This window comes from Leucoraja erinacea, chromosome 14 (genome assembly GCF_028641065.1).
Source record: "Leucoraja erinacea ecotype New England chromosome 14, Leri_hhj_1, whole genome shotgun sequence".
In the NCBI taxonomy this organism is placed as follows: Eukaryota; Metazoa; Chordata; class Chondrichthyes; order Rajiformes; family Rajidae; genus Leucoraja; species Leucoraja erinaceus.
This window is the reverse complement of record NC_073390.1, coordinates 28589065-28614019: the sequence shown is the minus strand read 5'-3', so window position 1 is coordinate 28614019 and position 24955 is coordinate 28589065. Positions and strand designations below refer to the sequence as shown.

General features: G+C 42.0%; 1 protein-coding gene across 4 annotated transcripts in view; it reads right to left on the bottom strand.

The window, feature by feature from the left end:
* Positions 1-11050: 11050 nt before the first annotated feature.
* Positions 11051-24955, bottom strand: part of LOC129703477 (AMMECR1-like protein) — a 58828-nt gene continuing 44923 nt past the window's right edge. For all 4 annotated transcript variants that reach the window (XM_055645981.1, XM_055645982.1, XM_055645978.1 and 1 more), the window contains 4 exons: positions 24686-24800; positions 16717-16807; positions 15836-15932; positions 11051-12121 (listed from right to left, as the gene is read on the bottom strand). In XM_055645981.1, coding sequence (XP_055501956.1) covers positions 12010-12121; positions 15836-15932; positions 16717-16807; positions 24686-24800 — 415 coding nt within the window. In that variant the 3' untranslated portion in view covers positions 11051-12009. The remainder of the gene's footprint in view (positions 12122-15835; positions 15933-16716; positions 16808-24685; positions 24801-24955) is intronic.

Sequence of the window (24955 nt, the reverse complement as noted above, 5' to 3'; positions counted from 1 at the left end):
GGAAAGTGATTATGGGAACCATTAAGGGAGAGATGGAACGAGGCAGGAGAGGATCTGGTGGGTACAATGTGTTGATGGAACCAGGAGAGGGTGGCGGTGACAGCATACAAATGTAGGGGACCTTGAGTGGATGGCGAGGACTCAAGTAGTTTGGGGCATGATTGAACACATGGTAGATTAAGTTTAATGCAGAAACTGATGGGTGCCACTAGGGAGTGTTCACTAGGGAAAGGATGAGAGAGCATTGCACGGGACAGTTCTAAATGGGAACAGGACCAGAGAGATTGAAGTATTTGTGTTCAATGGAAGTGGCAGGGCAGTTAGTAAAATGTTACCAAAGACACCCAGAACACTGGACTTCAGGCAGAGAATACAAGAGTGAGGAGGTCATGATGAACCTTTACAAAGCAATGGTCCCATTTCAAGAGGGATGCAGAGCCCATTTCTGGGCACCACTTTAGGAAAGGTGAAATCTTAAGGAATATCCAGAGATTTACTAGCTGATTCCAAGGATGTGGGACTTCTGAATAAGGGTGTCAGTCTGTAGAAAGGCATCGACCCGAAAGATCGCCTATTCCTTCTCTCCATGGATGCTGCCTCATCCGCTGAGTTTCTCCAGCATTTTTGTCTACCTGGGACTTGAATTCTGTTGCCAGACTGAAGAAGTTGGGCTGTTTTCCTTGGAACCGAGGAGCTGGATTGATTTTACATTGAGCTAGCGCCGAGTTGAGTCAAAAGACCTCAGTCCCTGTTGCTGCCCTGATTCTGTGCACAGAGCCCGGGGTTATTCCCCTCCTTACTTTTGGGTTGCATTCAATTGTATGAAAAGTGCTATGCAAATAAAATTATTATTCTATTATCCCTTTTCTTTGTAAACCGCTGGTTAAGCAGGGTTGGGTTTCACAACAGCAACATCTCACAGCTGGTTTTAATTAAGAGATTGCAGAGCCAATGAGCACAGGGCAGAGTCACCCCTTCCCCTCTCCCCAAGCCTGCCTCTCCCTTGGACTGGGAACTGGTTAATCTTGCTTTCGTCAGTCAGAATTAAATGCACTCACTCAATCATTCCTTCAAATAGCACCCTGTAGTTCAAACAGGGGAGATGTAGTTGAGTGGAGTTGAGTGGTGGTAGGGATTCACATGCCATCCTGATTTACAATGCTGTGAGAAATAGAAAAACAGTAAAAACTATAAACATTCAGCACGTCATCAGTCATCAGCATCACGTCATCAGCATCAGTGGAGAGATGGTGCTGGGTGCATGGGGCGAGATACCAGGGGAAATGGTTGAGGCAGGTGCTTTATCAGTACAGTAAACTCTTGTTAAAATGGACCATGGGGGGGGCGTCAATAATCTGATTGTCCTCTCTCACAAAGGGATTATCATTGTATAAATATTAAAAACAAAGAACTACACGTTAGTAAATACATAAAAGGGACACAAAGTGCTTGAGTAACTCAGCAAGTCATGCAGTATCCCTGGAAAATATGGGTTGTTGACATTTTAGGTTCAGATGTTAATACTGGCCAAATTAATGAAACACCATAAAATGGAGGATCCCTGCACTTGTCAGAATTGCTTAAGCCTTGTCAGCTGAAATTTACAGGCTTTGGATGGTGCCAGCCAGTCTAGGCTCAGACTGGTATGCAGGATGGTGAGGGATCCAGATGTTCTCCTTGTTTCTCCTAAATTGATAAAATGTATAGCAGTTTTGCAAACAAACTTTAAATACATCATTTCAATTCGATCGCTGCAAGGGCATTGTAAATAGTATAAATAACGTTGCAAGATGGTCATCCTGTTAATTGATGATTGGTCAAATTTTAGACTGTTTGAATCCCAGGGCACATGTTTCAGTGATCATTCTTGTTTGCTTCCTTCAAATACAATGTATTCAAGATTGTATTATTAGGTTAAGGAATTGTCAATCATGTATTGTTATTAATAATATGTTTAATTGGTTTATAAAGTGACCACCCCCGTGTGGTTCGGCCCCTCATGGTTCGGAGACCTATAAAAGGTAGCTCCCACGAGGTCTGATGTCGATCTTCTGTTAGAACGCTTGGGATTGCATGACCTTTTGGAGTGTCTCTGCTTGCACGAGGTTAGAAGGGCTTGGCCAAGCAGATACAAGGATCGAACCCGCGGTGGTTATGTATAGTAGAGGGGAATTGTTATTGTGTTATTCAAAATATAGCTTAGTTGTGCAAGTGCTTGATTCAGTATTTTATTGAGTGAAACTAGACTGGGGGGAGCTTAGAACGAGCTAGTTACATTGGGAGCTCGCCCGGGATCTCAACAGACCCACAAACACAAGTTTGCGATTAAGGGTGTTTTGCTGTCTCGATCGCGAGTGCAGTTTTCGCATTGATTTTCGGCACTTCGCTAGTCGGAGTAGATCGATCATTCGCGGGCTTGGGAAAGGGTCCAACCAGATCAACCGGGGGGGGGGGGTGATAGCACTCCTTTGGGTTAGGGGCCTATAAAACCAGGGTGGGGGTTAGAGGCCCTGCTGGAGTTGGGTTGGAGGCCTTTTCCAGAGTTAGAGGCCCGAAACTATTGGTCGAAGCTGGTAGCCAATTTGTGGTTGGATTAAAAGCCCCCTCCATTGGGTTAGAGGCCCATAAAAGTAAGGTTGGGTTAGAGGCCCTCTCCTTTGGGTTAGAGGCCCGCAAAACTTGGGCCACAGGCCCAGCCCAGAGTGGATATCCGATTGGCGGGCTATTTAAAGACAAACTGGGTTTAAGTGATACTAAGCGGCAAAGTACTGCGTCACAAAGGGGAGACACCTCTATTCGCTACAAAACAGAGTGGGCATTACAGCAAGAAGAGGGGGGAACAGGAGAGAACAGGTAGTATTAGCAAGATTGAGGATAGGACACACCCACCTGAACAGCACATTAAAAATGTTGGGAAAACACCCTACTGGGATGTGTGAGGAATGCCATCAGCCGGAAACAGTTCAGCATGCTCTAGTTGCATGTAGAAGATATGCAACAGAAAGAAGAGTTTTGATCAATGAAATGAAGAAAATTGGAATGACAGATATATCAGAAAAGAACATTCTAGAGTATGGAGGGGAAGGAAAAGGAGTAAATTTGTTGTTTAATTTCTTGAGGGCCTCTGGCCTTATAAAAAGGATATAAAGTAAAGACATGAGGACTGTGGAGTGAAGCCAGAAGGCGGCAGCAATGCAACATTGTGGATGCCGGCTGCCGTAAAACTCCAAAGAAGAAGAAGAAGAAGAAAGTACTGTGTCATTGCTGGGGGTGCAGATTGGAAAGGCGCACTCCGAAAATCGGCATTGACTGTCAGTGTGAAGAGCCTATGCGCTGACACCCGGTACTTAGTAGGTAAAAAGGGAAACCCTTTGCTCAGGTGTACCTAGGTGGGTTAAAATCCCCGCCTGCGTGAGATCTCTGGATCCTTGTAAAACGGAGGAAGGAATCTTGAAAGGCATCTAGAATTCAGTGGTTAAAGTAAATTGGTCAGAAATACTTTAACCAATGTGAAAATTTCATGTTCCCAGAGACGTTCCATGCAAATTTTGAATTTGGATTAAATTCAATAATATTCAGTATGTAGCGGCACCTAGTGGTTCAGCCACTCTATGCGAATCCTCGGCAACCATTGGAAAGTCACGAGATACATGGGGGTGTGCCCTAGTATATAAGTCCTGACCTTCCCTCTCTCTCTCGCTCTTCCGCTTCCTCGCACTTCATGAGAATGTCCTGCCACCTCAGCAGGTGCTAAACCGAGCTCAACAACTACGACTATTGTGTTAAGAGTGCCAAACGTCCATGTATTTCCAACCTACAATGCCTGAATAAAGAATCCATTTATTCACGACGTTGGTGCCTCTACAAGTATCTCATATTGAGGTGCTGGTTAATTCCTAGTGTATATATCTGTCCTTCCAAGTTAACTTGTGTACAAATCCCTTGTAAAAACTGTAAAGATACCTTTCAGAGATATATATTTAAAAAGATTGTGAATCGATTTTGATTTTGAAGTGTACATAAATTTCTCTCCAGATTTATCTGGGCATAATAAAGCTTTGGAGTAGTAGTATATTAAGATTTCCAGTCTTGTATTTACTGTGTTCTGTGTGTTGTTTTTGATTAAAATTTTGCATGTTAGAAACTCTGTTGTGATATCGGTTCGAATTGGCTGTCGAGATAAATAGTTGATTAAGACTGCTATTGTAATTGGAGTCCAAATCGCGGCTGATCATCCAGGAGTTCGTACTCCCTCTGATTGAATGTTGATTAGTACCTGATAGCGAAGAGTAACTGAGAGACGGGAACCTGGTTTACTTGGTGAAAAGTACCCGGATGCGAAAGGTACCCCTAATTCTGAGAACTTAGAGTGGAGGGATAGAGGTCCCCCAATAGAAGTCCAGTCTAAGCAGGAGGAAAGTAACATTTAGGAGGAAAATTTGTCATTTAAGAAGTAGTACCCCTCAGCAAAGAGTACCCTAGGAAGGGGAAAATCTTCGGTATCAGAGGAAGGGGTTAACTGGTTGATAACAGCGCGACGCAGGATTTGCTTTTGGAACTGTAGTTACTGAATGCGATATTAGATATTTGTTCCCTGGAGTACTCTGATCTTTGAATGACTGAGGATTGTGCAAATTGTAAGGTTGAAAGTGTGTGGACCTGTGGGAGATAGAAGAATTTGAATAAGAGAGTATGATTGGTGGAGCACAAGAGTGAAGAAGTGCGAGGCTGCGCACACTTCGGGGGCATTAGCCACTGTTCAGGAACGAGCCTGATAAATTTAGGGATTAAAAGGAAAGAGTGAAGGACTTAGGAATTCTGTTGGGAGGCATGGGGAACAGTATAGACCGAGATATGATAGAAGATGCAAGGAGCCCATTGCAAATAATGTACAATGAGTTCCCTCACAAGGAAGAGAAATTAAGAGATTTGTCAGGAGCGCTAAATAAGAAATTAGGAACCAAACTATGGCCACCGGGGGCCGTTAGAACAGTAAAAAGGGATAAAATACATAGAACTAATTATTTGGCAGCATAGTAATAACAAACGTGCAAAGGAATTAATAGGATAATGGAGAAAATATTATGATGAATTGAAGGCGAATAAAGAAGTTAAGAGGATGGCGAGTTGGGATTATACGAGCAGTGAGAAAGAGGAACAACTTTTTTGGACAGTATCGGGCACCCCCTAGCGAACGGGAAGATTCATCTGAGGGTGAGACAATAATTGAAGATACCGAGATAGATTTTGATGTAACCGAAAGTTTACAAATTGAACAGATAGCCCACAGACAGTTCCCAGTTAGGGAAGTGCTGAGTATAGCCTTTGATTCGACCAGCGCTGTAAGCATAAGCAATCCTCGTGCCACAGATGTCCATACTCCGTGGAAGCCCCATTAAATAATAGCAGTACTCAACAAAATCCCTGATAGGAAAAAGTCACCTGCTGCCTTTATAGATTATTTAAGAACCACAATGCGTGTATATCATGCAGATTCCCGAGACCTAAGGGAGACCATACAACAAATAATTACTCCAGCTGAAAACACCAAATTTCTAGTAGCCCTAGGAAATCCAACATATGAAGCCCTGGCAAACATAATAGTGGAAGATAGTGCAAGAGAAGAGGCTATTTTAATGGCCGTCGCAAACACGTTTCAAAAGATAAGTGATTTAACATGAATTCTGGAGATAAAACCAGAAAAGGGTGAAGGGCCTGATGAATTTCTAGAATGATTTTCAAAATTATATATGGACCAATCAGGTGACCTTAAACTATCAGAATGGAGCAAGTTCCCCACAGTAGTGTGCCATCTTATTGAATTGTCGCCCCACTACAGTAGCTAACTAAATTAAGACTGGTAACAGGGACTGGTCTGAGAACTGCGCCAGTCAAATGGCCAGAGCTGTGAGAATGGCCAGAACTATTGGAAGGATGGTAGGAAACAGGAACATTATCCTGTAACTAGAAGAGAAACTGAACGTATGGTCAAGAAGGAGGAACCAAGCTCTGGCTCAGGACCATGGAGTCCTCAAATGTTAGCTAAGAATGGAATGGGAGAAATTAGAGTCCCAGACTACTCTAACATTGCAATTATACTCCCAATTTAGAACCCATTCCAATGGAACCAAGGGGCAAATGAAATTCAACCACATTACCTAATCAATGTTATACTTGTGGGGAATGGGACACTGGAGTCGAGCCTGTCCGACAAGAGAGCGAGTGAGAGAGTGGTAAAGAATTTCCAGGATCATGAAGAAATTAGGGGTCCTAGAGAATATAGAAATATCCAAAATCCTAGGAATTATAGGAGGTCCTTCAATTCAAGAGACTACTGGGACCTGAGAGAACAGAGAGAGAGCTGGCCCGAATGTCAGGAATCAAGAAGTCACACACCGTTTACTCAAACCAACTTACCAACTTGTCCAGGAATTGTGCACGTGGAAATATGACCCCTACTCTAGAACCCCCTCAAGTAGTTTACCAGAATAAAAGAATTGGATGCATTATCATAGTAAAAATTGAAGATCACACAAGTGAAAATTGAATTTAGAAATTTGAAAATAGTACTCCTATGTGGTTCGGGGAAAGATACTTACTCTGCTCCTAAATTTAGTTATTAAAATAATTTGAATTGAAAAGAGCTTATGGGATATACTTAAAATAATTAGAGAATTGATTGTTGACTTGGAATTCTCACCCATAGGAGGATAATCAAAGATGGGACAAGACTATTTAGTGGCTATCAAGAAAGGGACAGACCCTAACAGAAATCAGAAGTTAAGACATACCCTGGGAACACAAGGTGGTGGTGATGAGGTAGACTGAACATTTAGATAATGGGTTCCCCTCGGAAGGTCAATACTAACTTCCTCCCATCGAGGGGATTTATCGCAGTCGCTGCCTTAAAAAGGCTGGCAGTATCATCAAAGACCCACACCATCCTAGCCACACACTCATCTCCCTGCTACGTTCAAGTAGAAGGTACAGGAGCCTGAAGACTGCAACAACCAGGTTCAGGAATAGCTACTTCCCCCATCAGGCTATTAAACCTGGCTCGGACAAAACTCTGATTATTAATAACTATTTTCTGTTATTTGCACTTTATCAGTTTATTTATTCATGTGTGTATATATTTATATCATGGTATATGGACACACTTATCTGTTTTGTAGTAAATGCCTACTATGTTCTGTGTGCTGAAGCAAAGCAAGAGTTTCATTGTCCTATACAGGGACACATGACAATAAACTCACTTGAACTTGAACCATCCAGAAAGAGTTACTCAGTGGTAAAAGGAAACTAGATATAAGGAAGAGCCCCTATTGACCGAGAGCCTATTCAAAATATTAAGGACGGAATACTGGAAGAGAAGTCTATTGAATTAGAAGTACTAAAGGAATGAGTATTGGTATCAGAGTCGATGTATTTGACTGGTGGATCTAAATTTGTTTAACCCTTGATAGTAAAGTGGCTTCTATTATCAAGGTATAAAGAAATTGTCCCTAGATTTGTCATTCTTAATTGGCTTTATAATGAAATTGACAACATATGGAACTTGATTGATTAAATTTGAACAGCTGGGAATTCCAAAGGAATTGGATGGAATTGTGTTATCGACCACAAGCTGTGGAATTGGTGATACTCAAAATAATAAATTGAAGGCTGAGACTGAATTTGGTTGAATTGAAACATTCATCATGGTTTGCTTTAAATAAGAGTCACGCCTGTAGGGAAATCTGGACTGAACCCAGCTAAAATTTATATGAGAAACCATCATCAGATATACATTAAAGAACATCGTGTGATTATGGAGAGGGCTGATTAGTGTTGATCCTAGGATAGTAAAGAGTATATTCTGGAGCATAATAGTGATAGTGAAATAAAAGGGTTTGTGACTGACAGAATAGAAAAGTGGAAAGCATTAGTGCATGAATGGTAACTTGCTTTGTCACAAGTTTTGCAGGAATTATAGGCTATAGGTTCAACTATGGAAAGGGATAGAAGGATCAACAACACGGATGGAGGGAATTTACGCCCACGAAAACGAGAGAGGTGAAGACTGATTAGACAGAAATTTAGAAGCTACGCCCACAAAAACTTGGGAAACTTGATAAGATTCTGGAAGAAACATCATCTTGTTGTTGTTAATAGACGGAGAATGTAATAGTCACACATATGTATATCTGGTTATTTAGTTATCATAAATGATGGTTTATCATATATGATAAAAAGAAGGAATGTTAATACTGGCCAAATTAAAGACACCATAAAATGGAGGATCCCTGAATTTGTCAGCTGAAATTTACAGGCTATGGATGGTGCTAGCCAGTCTAGGCTCAGACTGGTATGCAGGACGGTGAGGGATCCAGGTGTTCTCCTTGTTTCTCCTAAATTGATAAAATGTATAGCAGTTTTGCAAACAAACCTTAAATGCATAATTTTGATTGGATCGCTGCAAGGGCATTGTAAATAGTATAAATAATGTTGCGAGATGGTCATCCTGTTACTTGATGATTGATCGAACTGTTGAGCCTTGGAGAAACTGTTTGAATCCTAGGGCACATGTTTCAGTGTTCATTCTTGTTTGCTTCCTTCTAGAAGCTTCTTTCAAATACAATGTATTCAAGATTGTATTATTGGGTTAAGGAACTGTCAATTATGTATTGTTCTTATTAATATATTTAATTGGTTTATAAAGAGACCACCCCCATGTAGTTCAGCCCCTCAAGGTTCGGGGACCTATAAAAGGTAGCTCCCATGAGGTCTGATGTCGATCTTCTGGAAGAACGCTTTACTGAGTGACCTTTTGGAGTGTCTCTGCTTGCAAGGGCTTGGCCAAGCAGATACAAGGATCGAACCTGCGGTGGTTTGGTATAATAGAGGGAATTGTTATTGTGTTATTCAAAATAAAGTTTAATTGTGCAAGTGCTTGTTTCAGTTTTTTATTGACTGAATCTAGACTGGGGGGGAGCTTAGAATGAGCGATTTACACAGACCCTTCTTCAGACTCTCAGTCTGGAACTGGGGCTGGAGTCTAGGTGAGTTGACAGCCCAGCCTGCTGGCAGCTGGAGAGCAGGAAATGGTTGGCAGTGGTGGTGGCAAGCATGGCCTGGAAGCGGCCGGGGAAACTGTGTGGGCCAGCAATGGCGGCAGTAGTTCTGGCCTGGAAAGCAATGTCGGCCAGTTGTGGTGTCAGCAGCCTGGTCTAGAAGCAGCCGGGGTGGCGTCAGCAGCCTGGCCTGGCGGTATGTTGGTAGGTCTGTCCTCTATAACCAAAATCCATTCATAACATTCATGCGCTTTGCTCATAGTTTCACCCCCTAACTGCCCCTATTAAACATCGCCATATTGTCAATCACAACTTATCTACACGTCATCACTGATCTCACCTAATCACAGATATACCCATCTTCCTGCCCATTCTTCCTTCATTCTCTGCAAATTAAAACAAACTTGTTTTCCATTTCCTAAACATTAACTGTTTCTCTTTCCACAGGCACCGCATGACCTTGTGATTATTTTCTGATTCCTACGAGACTATCTTTCACAAGAGGACATCGCCCTTGGCCATTCAGGAGTGATGGAAGGAACCACCTCACAAGAAACAATGGAAAACATCTCTCCCCTCAAAAAATAAAAATCAACATTAAGCATCAGCTGCAAGTTTCAAAATCAACTATTTATATATTTTTCATAAGACAAGGGCATAAATGATTATAAAAGCAAGGTAGGTGGAGAAGTTCATTCGATCAGTTACGATCTAATTGAATAACAGAACAGCTCTGAGCAGGTTCGTATATCCCTCACTTCTCCACAGCATTGTTTTGTTTTGGAAATATCATTTTCATCAATAGTATCAGTTAATGATACATCATATTTTATCTTTTACTCCTTTAGCCTCTCTCTCACAGACACAAATTGTCAGATTGGTGGATAATGATACTGCTAGCAACATGGCTTGTCAGGATCCAACTTAGTCACCCCCAGCTTTCTACCTGCGATGGTGTGGTGGAATCAAATTCCCACCGGGTCTGTGCAAAACCACAAACCATGGGCATTTCTTTAGCCCTTATGCTTACCCGTGTGCTAAGAGTGTCAGCCAGTTCAAGCATGGATTTGTTAACTTTTGCCATTGAGGAAAACTAATGATTCAGTCTCTGGTCTCTCCAATGATTGATTGGGGTGGGAGATTGCAACTTTCACCTGTTTTGACAAATGCAATCAACCCGGTGTGCACAATCAAATAAGATCACATAGAACAAGTTGTCCTACAACTTTAGGCTGTGCACGCCATACGCAAGAAGACGAATGATTGATTGTTTGGGAGTGAAGGAATCCTTTAACTGAACCAAAGATGGCTCGGTTGGTCATGACCTGTTGCTATGCAGCCTTGGGCAGTTTTGTGGTTTTGTAATCAATTATCTTATTTTCTTTAAGGGCTTAGAATGAGTAAGTTAAAAACAATAGTTTTGGTTGTATCTATGTCTGATAAAATACCTATTTTGATGCAAAACTAAGATGACAATATAGCCAATTGCAATGCAAGTATTTGTAAAGCATGAATGGAACACAGTAATTGAAATAATACTCAGAATTGTTATCAAATATTTTAACTTAATGAAGGTAATGATGAAAATAGGTGACAATCTTCAATTCTATCTACATGAGGTGAGAGGGGATCAACACTTAACCTGTCTCTTATCTGTCCAGATGCACAGTACATTTTGCAGCACGGGTCACGGGACAGTGATCAACAAAGAGCATGGAATTCTCAATCTTCTCAGGAAGAGCCAGAAACTCTGGCAGGACATCAAATAGGGTCACATCACTCTGCACCAGATGGGATTCAAACCTAGGATCTACTCATCATTCTGTTGCTCCTGTTTGAATATGAAAGAGTCCCGATTTCTCACCGCTAACTTTCAACCTTAGCATTTGGTGCTCCATTTACCAGGAGAAAGGTTCTACCACAAGAGCAGAGGATCATTGCACAAGAGCAGGGCTGCACAGAACAGGCAGGTAATGTTGTACACAGACAAAAAGACACAGAGTAAATACAATTCACTTTATCAAAGGGTTTTCATTCACAAAATGTGTATGCTTGGGCCATAGATAAAGTGGTAAATGAGGCCAACAAAAAAAAAAAACTAGATTTACTACCCCTCAAACACTGTTGATTAAAAGGTGACCAGATTATTGCCAGAGTGACTGCTGGAACTGGGACTGTGCTGAAATCTTGTATAATGTGCAAAGAAATCCAGCTTCCACACTTGGTTTCTGCTTCACCTGTAGGCACGCACACATAATCGCATACCACTTGGCAATTACGCACAGGTGCCCGTAAGAAGTCCCGTTATTTACTTCAAGTTAATACTTACTTATGTCATGGGAGACAGGGCAGTAACATATGAAAACATTTCAAATCCCGACCGCACTTTCAACTGCACCTTTTACCGACCATTGGTTTGTGCTGGACGAATATAGTCAAACTCCATTTATATTACACAGGATTTTGAATTTTCTCCCCACTTTGAGCAGCGTTTTGGGGGAATCACATCCCACGATTCACTAAATGAAAACCGCAAACCAGTGACCTTTTGGTTTAGGGGGGGGCAAGACTGCAAATAACAACCCATTGGATACATTGTCCACTGGTGAAGACACTGAGTACCCTACACATGTCAATGGTTTCAGTACTAAAAAACCTGCAGCTCATACATGTAGTCCTGCAAGTTACCAAAGTAAGGCAAACGTAGGTAAACAAGTATAGAAACAGAAACAAGATTTGTTAGAAATCCCTCCCTTCCCCAAACAATATTCTACTGTTTCATTGCGGCGTTCCGTTGCCAAGTCTGTCTGAGGTAGGGCTAACCGAAGGCGTGCTTGGCAACAGAAGCTAGCATCATAAAATAGTGCAGTAGTAAAAGTAACTAGACCAGGAAGAGGAGGCATCACCTCCGATGAGGTGGTAGCTGGAGTCCCGCGATTGGTCATGCTGCTTATTGTCAGGAGTAATGATTGTAGAGGGGTGGGGCATGGAGGGTGCCATTTTGAAAATAGTGCTGTCTTGAGGCCATGTACTCAGCGTAGCTGATGGTTATTTTTTCGCTGCGGTACCTGAGGAGAAAGAAACGGCAGTGCGTTAATGCAGGTTGTTGTGGTTAGTTTTTTGTTGTACAGACTAACGATCAGGTGCTGGTGCCAGCCACAAATGCATCTGTTGTCCCAAAGTGGGACATTGGTCAGGTTTTTAGTCATAACGATGCCCAAATTAATCCCAGTCCCATGAGAAAACCAAATCCACACTTTGTGCACTAGCTACTCACTGGAAGCCCACTGAAATATAAATGAAGTGCGTCAAGTGGCTTCTCTAATTCTATGCCACCTTTCACATCAATCCCATTATTTTAAAAGTGCTCAGTTATAGCTTTACAAACCCACACATGAGCAGCAATTTTTGATAAATATTTTTCTTGTACTTTTCATTCTTTCCTTTTCTGAGGTTGAGGTATAAGGCAGAAAGCCAACTGGAATGCCCAACATGTACTAACTCAACAGAAGAGAGACAATCAGCACTACTGTCCAGTTATTGAACCACCAATCATGAGTTCCTGGGGTCGGCTTCTTCTCCACATTTGCATCTGGAGGCCCTTAAAACCTTTCCATTGCAGAGAGCTATCACCGACCACTAGCCAAGATAAAGGTGTCTTTTCAAAGTGCTCTCACAATGCAGCCAGTGAATCAGCACGAAAATCGACATTCTGCAATAGTGCGCAACTGGAACAGACATGATGCCTCTCCCAAAGGCCAGCACAGACACGTGGGCCAAATGGACTCCTCCTGTTCTATGACAAGAGTATATAAAAGGTCCAAGCCAGTTCATAACGCCCATCATTTTACTTGCAAGTTAGAATCTACATTCATTACCAAGTAACCTATCCTGTTCCAACATGATATTCATCTATTCCAAGTTAAGGCTTGAAAAGATGAATGGCAGGTCACCAATGTGCAGTTAAGAGTTTAGCCAAAGGGTATACAATTCAGATTAGTCACATACACCAATGAAATTCCTTGTTCTTATGAAGCTCATGAGAGTACACAGAATACATAATAGTCACAACAACAAATACGACAAATACAAAACAGTGAAATGATACAAAGATTGTAATACATTCTGAAGTAGTGCAAAAAAAAAGCTCAAGTACAATAACAGAACGAGATAAGGTTACGAGTGAAATTATGTGACAGCATCCCTGGGAAAAGCATGTAAAATAGGGGATTGGTTCGGGAGTCAGATAGCAGTGGGGAAGAAACTATTCTTAAGTCCAGAGGTCAGGGCTTCCAAGTTCATGTATCTTCTCCCAGACAATAGCAGGGAGAAAAAGAAATGGCCAAGGTGGCAGAATTCGAGCAGTACTTCCTTATGAATTCCTGATGTAACACACTGTGAACATGAAGGAGAAAGTGATGAGCCTGCGACGGACTGAGCTGTTTTCTCTGTCCTCTGGAGGTTCAGTCAAGAGCTGAGCATATAGACCCTACTATAACTGTCCTCATTGGAACGTAGTTGTCAATGTATTTTTTAATTGAAATCATTGTCAATAGAGGTATACTCATCAAGTTGAATGAAGTGGCCTTGGACATGTTCCAGCTCACCGACTCATGGCAGACTCAGTCTCCCCAGACCATTGCCGTGTTACTCTCAGTGTTGGTGACTCTTGCTTCAGTTTCTGCATCACTAGCACAAAATGTCTGAAGGTTTTTAGCTGACACCTACTTACTGCATATAGCTTCTTTAATATTACAAAATTAACCCAATGCACTTTATTAGAAATGCTTAATAGAATATCTTATTATTCCCATTGTAATCCCTCAGTTAACCTACCCTACACTTGCTTCTCTCTAGTTCCCAAAGCATTCGCTCTGGTTCTGCGATGGCATTCTCACCTCAAATTCTCTCAGGCTGAAGTGTAGCAGTAATACAGTATTGTCCTACAGATGCTTTTTATTAAGATGACTCATTAAAATAACGCACCATCTGACTTTGAGTCCATGGTAATGATTGCCATGGTAATATTAAAATTACAGGGTTTTTACTCTTTCATGCAACACCAACTATCTGGACATTTATCTCTGTTGTTTTTTTGGATCAGTTACTTGCTTTATATGTATCAACACTCAAATGAATCACTTTAGCTTGGTGCTTTAGCATGTCCTCAAATTGTGAGCTGCACTATATAAATGAGTCCTTTCTTTAATGCTGAATTAGGTGTATCAGAGTCCTGTTACGTGACTCTTCAATGCTTCCGAGACAGGGAGTTGGAATTGCTTGAACAGCATTATACCACCTCAGATTTCATTTCTGAGGTCATTTATACAGCTTGCAATGTATAAAATCTGACAGTTTGGTAACCCAAAGGAAATAGCCCATTAAAAAACTATCGTATCCCTGAAAATTAACAAAAGTCCCACATACATCAGCAGCACATTGGTTCATGGTAGTGAGAGACAATCAAATGCAGATACCGTATGTGCTTATATCATATAGTGCTTTGCCTCTTACAACTGCTTTTGTGTAATGATCCAACCGCATTGAGTGAGCAAACTTAGGAAAGCACAGTACTTGGTGGAAACTGAGATAATTACAGAAAATGCTGAATAGGTTAAATCATTTCACATGACAGAAAAACAGGTGATAGTTCAGGTCAATTCACATAACAAAAACAAAACTATTTTTGGCTTCCCCTCTCAAGAATTAGTGATTCCTTCCCGAGAGAAGAGGCTAGACTAAGACTTATTTTCCCTGAAGGTTAGGAGGTTAAGGCGTGACCTTATAGAGTCTATACAATTATGGGGCATAGATAAGGTGAATAGCCAAGCTCTTTTCCCCAGGGTAGGGAGTCTAAAATTGGAAAGATTAGGTTTAACATGAGGGGGAAAGATTGAAGAGGGACACTAATGGCAACCTTTCCACAGAGGATGGTGGATATTTGGAATGTGCTTACCAGAGGATATGTAAGTGGTGGGTACAATAATTACATTTGAAATTTAGTGATGATATTTAGACTGGTACAGTGCATTCAGAAAGTATTTAGACCCCTTCAATTTTTCCACATTTTGTTATGTTACAGCCTTATTCTAAAATGGATTAAATTCTTTTTTTTTAAATTATCATCAATCTACACACAATATCCCCATAATATAAAAGAAAAAACAGGTGTTTAGAAATTTTTTCTAAGTAATTAAAAATAAATAGCTGAAATATCACATTTACATAAGTATTCAGACCCTTTACTCAGTACTTTGTTGGGGCACCTTTGGCAGCGATTACAGCCTCAAATCTTCTTGGGTATGATGCTACAAGCTTAGCACACCTGTATTTGTGTAATTTCTCCCATTCTTCTCCGCAGATCCTCTTAAGCTCTGTCAGGTGGGATGGGGAACGTCGATGCACAGCTATTTTCAGGTCCCTCCAGAGATGTTTGATCGGGTTCAAGTCCGGGCTCTGGCTGGGCCACTCAAGCACATTCACAGACTTGTCACAAAGCCACTCCTGCGTTGTCTTGGCTGTGTGCTAAGAGTCGTTGTCCTGTTGGAAGGCGAACCTCCGCCCCAGTCTGAGGTCCAGAACGCTCTGGAGCAGGTATTCATCAAGGATCTCTCTGTACTTTGCTCCGTTCATCTTTCCCTCGATCCTGACTAGTCCCTTATAACCATATGACTCTAACCCCAACCTCTCTACCTGGGAAAACCTGGATTTGTACAGCTGACATCTCGTTAGACTCCAATCTCTTCAAACATTTTCAGAAATAGCCTTACTGCGTTACTGACCTGGTGAGCTTGATTGCTTTCCTGAATTCATTTGTAATGGGAGCTTTGTAACCTCCTTTACGCAGAAGAGAGTCTATAGTCTGAATCTGGTCCCAGTCTGCAACACAAAAATGCAAATGCCACAAACAAAACTAACATCAGAGACACATCCATGTCTTGGTACCAGCTAAAACCTACAACATAAGTTACAATCACCAGATCAAGGGTAGGAAATAATTATTACAGAAAAATAAGCTACTTTCCTCCTTACACTTTCTCCGCAACTGGATTTATTTAGGGCAAGCTTCACAAACTATGAAATAACATATCAAGAAAAGATTATGGAAAAATGTGAGAAAGTGAACTGAAAAAAAAAAAAAAAATTGCAGATGCCGAACATCTGAAATAAAAATAGAAATTGGTGGAAACACTCAGTAGGTCTGCCAGCATCAATGCAGAGAGAAACAGAGTTTATGCTTCAGGCTGAAGCCCACGACAAAACATTTTCATCTATTCTGATGAAGGAACTGCAGTCCGAAACATTAATTTATTTTCTTTTTCCACGGGTGCGGTCAGACCTGCTGAGGTTTCCCTGATTTTCTGAAAGTTAAAGTTAGTTTCTTTTCACAATTAATGCATCCAGGTTGTAGCATGAAAACTACTGAAACTGAAACTTATGTCGGACTTTTCTATGGTTGTTGTACTTGTGTTTGGCGTGATTGCACTCTTGCATAGTACGATTTGACTGGATAGCACGGAAATAAAGTTTTTTCACTGTATCTCAGTAGACGTAACAATAATAAACCAATACCCCCAATCACTCTTCTTCCATCCTTCTTAAAACATTCCCACTGAAAGACAGAGCACCAAAAGAAAATGACCAAGCTGTTGTTCACACCTACCCTGTTCCTTGGCCACTTCCGGTAGGTATGTTGCTGTGCGTTTCGCCCCCTTCTCATTCATAAACTCTATCCGAATCCCATGTACTCCCACCTAAACATAGATTTAACTCCATTACTATAAAGATAACAAAGATTTCATTCAGCTCACTATTACTCACTATGCAAATATGGGCCCATTGCCCATTTTAACTTGGAACAAATCATAAAATTGAACCCCAATACAGAACCGATTATTTTCGGATCAATAGAAGACGGCTGTAAGCTGACTTTGTTCCAAAAGTGTCTCCTTAATTATGGCTTAATAATGGCAAAAAAACTTATACTTAAATTCTGGAAAAATGCACCCACACCAATGCTCAAAATGTGGATTTCAAATATGTCTGAAATGTCACATCTCGAAGATATGCAATTCGATTCGTCCTATCAGGCAAATCAGACCAATTCTTAAAGATTTGGTCTCCCTTTATCGACTTATTACAAGCATATGGTGCAACACAACCTTAGAAATTAACTGTTTCAGAACCGGGTGAGGGGTGGGTAAAAATACGAAGCAGGTATATCCCTTTTAATTTTTCTTTCTTTTCTCTTCTCTATCCTTTTTTCTTTTTTTTTTGTTTCATCTCTCCCTTTTGTTTTCTCTCTCGGGCTTTATATCACTACAGGTGCACAACCTTTTATCCGAAAGCCTTGGGACCAGACACTTGTCGGATTTCGGACATTTTCGGATTTCAGAATGGAAGATTTTTAGCGTATATTAGGTAGGTAGCGCGGGCGGCTTGAAAAGTCTGGAGCAGCTGCCTCCTCCCCGGAGACCGGGAGAATCATTGCATAAATGTTAGTCAGTTAGTTTGGAGGGATTTTATGTGGTGGTGGTGGTGTAGGGGTGAAGGGGGAAACTTTAATTCTTAGTCCACTACCTACCTGGTCGGCGACTCCCAACCTCGCGGAGCTGGGGGCTCCGTCCGGCCGCGGGCGGCGCCGGTTGTAGCTCCGATCCCGGCAACTCTACCCCTGGCTGCGAGGCGCTCCAAATCCAGCGCGGCCCGCGGCCGGACGTCCCAGCTCCGAGAATGTCGGGAGTCGGCGGCGTCGCAGCGCTGGGATACCAGCGGGGAGCGAGCAATGCCTTACCGGGTCGCCGTGCGGCAAGCTCCGAAGCGCTGTGGCCGCCTTCTTCCAACATTCGCGGAGCGTCGCTGGATTTGGAGCCGCGGAGCTGGGGGCTCCGTCCGGCCGCGGGCGGCGCCGGTTGGAGCTCCGACCCCGGCAACTCTACCCCTGGCTGCGCGGCTCCAAATCCAGCGACGCTCCGCGATGTTGTGTGTCGGCGGCCACAGCGCTCCGGAGCTTGCCGCACGGCGACCCGGTAAGGCATTGCCCGCACCCCGCTGGTATCCCAGTGCTGCGACGCCGCCGACTCCCGACATTCGCGGAGCTGGGGCGTCCGGCCGCGGGCCGCGCTGGATTTGGAGCGCCTCGCAGCCAGGGGTAGAGTTGCCGGGGTCGGAGCTACAACCGGCGCCACCCGCTGCCCCACCAGCCACAGCGCTGCGGAGCTTACTGCACGGCGACCCGGTAAGGCATTGACCGCTCCCCGCCTCTCCGACCAGGTAGAGGGCTAAGAATTAAAGTTTACCCCTTCACCCCCCTTCACATAAAAGCCCTCCAAACTAACTGACTAACATTTAAGCAATGATTTACAGATGTTTAAGCGTCTCCCGGTCTCCAGGGAGGAGGCAGCCGCTACAGTAGTACAGACCTGGGTTGACCGTGGGTCGTTTTGGGTCAGGTTTGGCGCCAAACGCGAGCTTTGGTGCGCAGACGACATCTGGAAAAAATGGCCGGTTTTCGGAGCTTTTCGGTTTCTGGAACACCGGATAAAAGGTTGTGCACCTGTACTTTATTTAATATTCTCTTTCTCTCTTTTTCTTGCTTTTGTTACTTTTTTTTTACTACTAAATTTAAAACAGGAAGTTGTACATAAAATGTATTATGCTATTCATGTTTTATATTATTGTACATTGCTTCTAATAAAAATATTTTAAAATAAATAAATAAATAAAAGTCGAGAGAGTGAAAAAGCAGACAGAATGGACACTAACTTCGAACCAAGTAGGTTCTGTGATGGTTCATGTTGAATGGAACAATGAGCAACTGAGATACTTAAGGTGTTTCACAAATATGATGATCAGTTAAGGTACAAGCAAATGCAAAATAATTGGTCCCAACTTATTACCATTCAAGCAAGGATTTTGAAAAAAAAGTTTAGATCCTAGTATAATTTAGATGGCCATGTGTTGAACCATTGAAACCAATATCTTTCCTGAAAAATGTGTTGAAATCTAAACTCAGTTCTCACATGGAGAACCTCAAAGGTTTTGTGTAAGTAAATATACCTTATTTTTGACTGACTGATGTCTCAGCCACTTTTCGGATTGCTGTTGATCTGTGCGCAGACACCCAATGCTGATCCACACCACCGAATTACTAATTATATTCTGATTGGTCTCAGATCCAAAGTAGACACTCACACTTCACTTCATTGACCATAGAACTGCCTGCTTCATGATGTCCTTGTGTGACTGCGTCCTCCCATTCACGCATCTTACATTTTCACTGTGAATTTTGATTTGGATCATTTAAACTTTAAATAGCCATTTATTTATCAGCCAGATTCAATTTCTTTCACTGCCCAATTTGATTCAGACAACAGTAGGCAATTTTATTAGCAGCATTGAAAAACTTACTCTGAAGTCGCTACTGTCCCGATGCATCAGACTCTCACATGTCACATCGGCCTGGTGAGTTGCTGCTGTAACTCCCCCAGCCCCACCATGTCTTGATTAACCCTCAACACCACTTGTTAGAAGGTTAGGAGGGGAATAAGTAGGGAAATTGGTGATGAAAGCATTGGTTTAGTGCATGTAAAATCCAGAAGACAATGAAAGAAACATCAGCAAACAGAGTATTAATTGAGTAAATGCAATACGATGGTTAGGAAGGCTTTGGTTTGAAGTTTGTACCAATTTGAATAGATTGAAATCGATACTTGTCACTAAACATCTTGATTCCTAACACTTTTCAAGATTGCACAAATATAGAAGTGTGGAGGATAGACAATTTATAAATGACCGTATGTCATTACAAGTTTTACATTATGTGTAAGTCAGTAATCTAATTCTTACCTGCTTTAAACTGGCAATTATGCAATATCCATTAAAAATTTTGAAAAATGCAAAAACTGTACGCTATTTTAAAAGATATTTCTGATAATCAATTTGTTACTGAATTTGGATGATCAATGAAGAAAATATATTAATGTCATTGATGACGAATGTGAAGTGTAATTGATGCGACGTGTATTAATAATTATTATGGGCTGATAAATCAGGGAATGCAGCTGCGGTATCAGGTGGCTACAGTGCAGTACAACATTTCTTGCCCTTTCTAGCATATCCCCTTCTGGAAGTGAAAACAGGCAGCTACTGATTGGGAGGGAGTCCTCCTATCCATATTTGGCATGGCAATAAACACACACTTCATTCCACTTTGCAAATAACCTGAGAATACAACGTTCAGCATCAAGGATCTCCATCTTGTCAGTATTTTGGCTAACAATTTTAAGAAAAACATCAAAATGTTAACCCCTCTCCTCTGTCTGATGCTAATCCAGCTATTGTACAACTCCATAATTTTTCTTGCGTTAACACAGGATCTGAGACATTGAGGAAATGGTTGGTAAAAGCTGTATGGTTAACTAGTTGAATGGATTTATGAAAAAAGCTATCTTCACACTGCAAAATCCACAAAGTAAAGTAAAAACATGCGTCTTATTGGGTCAGTAATGGCTGATCTATCATCTTCCAGACGGGGAGGGGAGTAATCAATGGGAAATAAATAAAATATCAAATCTTTCGACAACCAATGGGAAATAAATAAAATATCAATCTTTTGACAATCGATTTCGACAAAGGCTTGTCTGATCAGTGTGCAGTCTAGGAGTGGATAAGCAAGTTTTCACAAGCACAAGTACAAATGCAGACAGTCTTGTAGATAGTTCCTGTGTTCCTTTCTGAAAGGCTGCATTCTTAAATGCAGAGAACAGGTGAAACTGGTTTAGTTTACAGATACAGGATGGAAACAGGCCCACTGGTGCACTCCAACCATCAATCACCCAGTCACATTAGTTCTATGTTATCCTGTTTTCGTATTCACTCCCTACACACTTGGGGCAATTCATAGAGGCCAGTGAACCCGCACATCTTTGGGATGTTAGAGAAAACCAGAGCACCCGGAGGAAACCCACGCAGTCAGTGGGAGAATGTGCAAACTCCACATTGACAGTGCCCAACGTCAGGATTGAACCTGGGTCTCTGGAGCTGTAAAGCAGCAACTCCATCAGCTGCGCCACTTCATATGTTCATGAGCGCTTGTGAAATATCAATATGGCATTGAATAAGGTTATTTGCCACTTTCAAGGAACTATGTACCTACACTCCTGGATCCCCAAGGCACACCACCAGTCACAGTCCAAGAAACAACCTCCACCATCAGCTTCCTTCCATGAAGCCAATTGCCTATCCAGTTGGCTAGCTTTCCCTGGATTCCTTGCGCTCTAACTTTCCAGAGCAGCCTATCATGCGGAACCCTATCAAAGCCTCACGGAAGACCATACTGACAGCATTTACTTGTGTTGCCCCTTTCAGGTACCTATGGGCAGTGGTCACTTTTGTGGCACTAATCACGATTGCCAAGTCGTTCTATGCCTGAACGATACCCAGGTGTTTCTGATTCCAATCAGTTTTAATGGGGGGGTCCTTGATGCTACACTTTGGCAAATGGCGCCTTAATGTCAATTTAATCTCAGCTCTGAAATTCAGATATTTTTCTATGTTTGGATCCCCCCTAATCTGCCACATCATTAACTGACCATCAGCTACGAGTAAGTAGTGACAGCAGTCTGGACAATGTTTTACATGGTCTTGCTAATCATGAGATTGAACCCATGGGAAAGGTTAATGGCCAGCTTGGATTTGTCCTGCTCATTGTGCAAAGTACTGGACAATTTTCTACAGTGTCGAGTAGGTTCCAATGATGTAGCTGTACTGGAGCAGCATGGCTAGAGGTGTGGCTAATTATGAAGCACAGATGCAGGAATTGTGAACATTGGTTAAAATAGATGATTCTGTGAGTACATCAGTGTTAAGCTGGTTTTGTTTGCCTCATAGCAGTTTGAAGTAACTATTGCAATTTCAGAGGCAGTGAAGAGTCAACCGAGGATGAGAAATCACAAATAAATCTGGCAGATTAAGTATGTCAAATTTCCTTTATTAAAGAACCAGCAATGAATGATGATTGGTAAACATTGCCCAGCATGGCAGAACATAAAGAGTATAGAGAGTTAGAGAAAGGTTAAAAGCAGGACCTCAAGGACTGTAATCACTGAATTACACCCAGTGTGTTGTTGGTGATAGAAATAGAAGAATAGGTCAAATGAATGCATGGCAGAATAGATTGTGCAGTGGGCAAGGATTCAGGCTCTTGGTCTCCAATGACTGACAAATTAACACTGTAGCACTACAGAAATGCACCACAGCTTGGGACGGCAACTGCTCTGCCAAAGAGCATAACAAATTGCAGCGAGTTGTGAATGTAGCCCAGTCCATCACGCAAATCAGCCTCCTCCCCATCCACTCCATCTATATGTCACGCTGCCTCAGGAGAGCAGCTAACATGAATAAGGAATACTCACAGGCAGATAAGAAGCTGAGGACAAATACTGCAGTCAAAAGAAAGCAAGATTAGTCTTGGATAGCCAGGAGCACGGCATGTGTTTCAACACAGGCTCTACACGTAAAGTGGACGAACTCGGGACATGGATTGACATAGAGCACGGGGGATATTATAGCCATAATGAAACATGGCTGAGAGCAGGATAGGTCTGGCAGCTCAGTGTTCAAGAGTACAGATACTACAAGGTCATTGCGTAAATATCTACAACATCTTTAGCTACAGGTGAAGTTCTAAAAGACTGGAAGATGATTAATGTACTATTATTTACTAAGGGCAGCAAGGACATGCCAGGGAACTTCAGGCCAGTGAGCCTGACATCAGTGGCAGGCAAGTAACAGGAAGAGATTGAGAAGGATGGGATCTACTAACATGGACAGACAAGTACTGATTTGAGATAGTCAGTACGGCTTTTTGCATAGAAAATTGCATCTCACATACTTGTTAGTTTGTTGAAGAGGTAACGAAGAGGATTGATGAGGCAAGGCAATGAACGATGTCTATACAGACTTTAGCAAGGTTGTAGGCTGGACAAGATTGTAGATTGCATGGCAAAAGGCTGCATTTTGGATGCCTGTGTCTAGTGGTGTGCCATAGGCCATAGGGATTAGTGTTGGGCCAATTGTTTCTCATCATTTTTATGAACCATTCAGATGAGAATGTTAAAGGCATGGCTAGCAAGTTAGGAGATGACATTAGAATAAATAGCTGGTCTTGTAGACAATGAACAAGGTTATCACAACATGTACTGTGGGATTTTGATTGGCTAGGTAAATGCGCCAAGGAATGCCAAATAGAATTCAATTCAGATACGTGGAACGTGTTACATTTTGGGAAGTCAAACCAGAGCAGGACCTTCATGAACGGTAGGCCCCTGGGTTGTGTTTTAAGACAGAGTACAGGTACAAAGCTTCCCTGAAAGTGTTGTCACAGATAGACAGGATGGTGAATGTGGCACTCAGGTTATTGAGTTTCAGAATTGAGATGCAGTTGTACGAGATGTTGTTGATGCTGCACTTGGAGCATTGTGTACAGTTTTGGATGCGATAGAAAATATGTCATTTAAGCAGGAGAGTGCAAAAATGATTTATGAGAATACGCCCAGGACTTGAGAGCCTGAGTTACGGAGGGAGGTTGGGCAGACTAGGACTATATTCCGTGAAGCATAGGCAATTGAGGGGTGACCCAATAGAGATGTATACGAATAAGATGAATACACACAGTTAGTCCTAGGGATGGTGAAATCCTAGGGAGGGCATTGGTTTAAGCTGAGAAGGGAAAGATTTGAAAGGGACCCAAGGAACAACTTTGCAGCATACAGCAGAGTGGTGCATATTACAAAATATGCACCACTACCAGAAAATAGCTACCAGAAAAAGAGATTGAGACGGGTCCAATTAAATGATACTTGGAGATGTAAATTGATAGGAAAGGTTTTGAGGGATAAAGAGCAAAAGCAGGCCAAAGGGCCTGTTTCCGGGCTGTATTTATAACTCTTTTCAACAGGGGCATTGTTGAATCTTTCACATACCCTTGACAGGACAGACTGAGTTTCAAATACTTTCATCCAAAATCAACCATGTGAGTATTGCCTGGTACTGCACTGGTTTGCATGCTCAACTTTGTGTGATACACAGTATGAATCCAGGGCAAGAACCCCAGATAATGAGCTAAGGTTAACACAGCTAGTGAAATGCAACCAGCAAACTGCACATTCTTTAGGTTTCATATAACTACAAATTCTGAAAAGGTTATAAAATATGTGTCCCCTTAATGATTGACAAATAGAAATCCTATGAGCTGGTGCAGATTTTCTAGTCGTTAGTCTGTGATGGATTTCCATGCACCAAAATAAATATTACATAATAGCCCCATCTGAACAGCACACATGGCAGGGCAGATGCACAAGGGCAAGCTCCAGCTTTTTGTCTTAACACCCAACCTCCAGTCGCCAATACTCCCTGTTCAAAGCCTAGATGCACAGAAAGCCAATTTGTTTTCCTAAAGAAAGCTACCCAAATTCCAGGATCTTTAATCTGGAACAAATTAGCACCTTCAAAGGGAAATTGAGGACACAGGAGAAAATTGCATCATTTGAATTATTTTCTATTCAATTTCAAACGGATTGCCCCTCCCAGCCTCCTGTGGTGACAACAAGTTTGAACTGGAATTCCATTACCTCCCAGTCCAGGTAATCGCTGGCATCCTCGAAATTAGTGAGCAGCGAAACAGAACAGAAGAGTTTGGGAAGTTCCTCGCGAGTCAGCGGAGGGAAGCGACTGTCCTTAAGGGCACTGTGAGAAGAGAAAGATACCGATAAAGTTCGGACATTTTAGAAAGCCGATGGATTACCTCCCACTGTGCTTGAAGGAGAAGCTCAAAATCTGTGACATGTGGAGTGCAGGTTGTTATCAATACCATAAGATCAATGAATGTTAGGAATTCAACA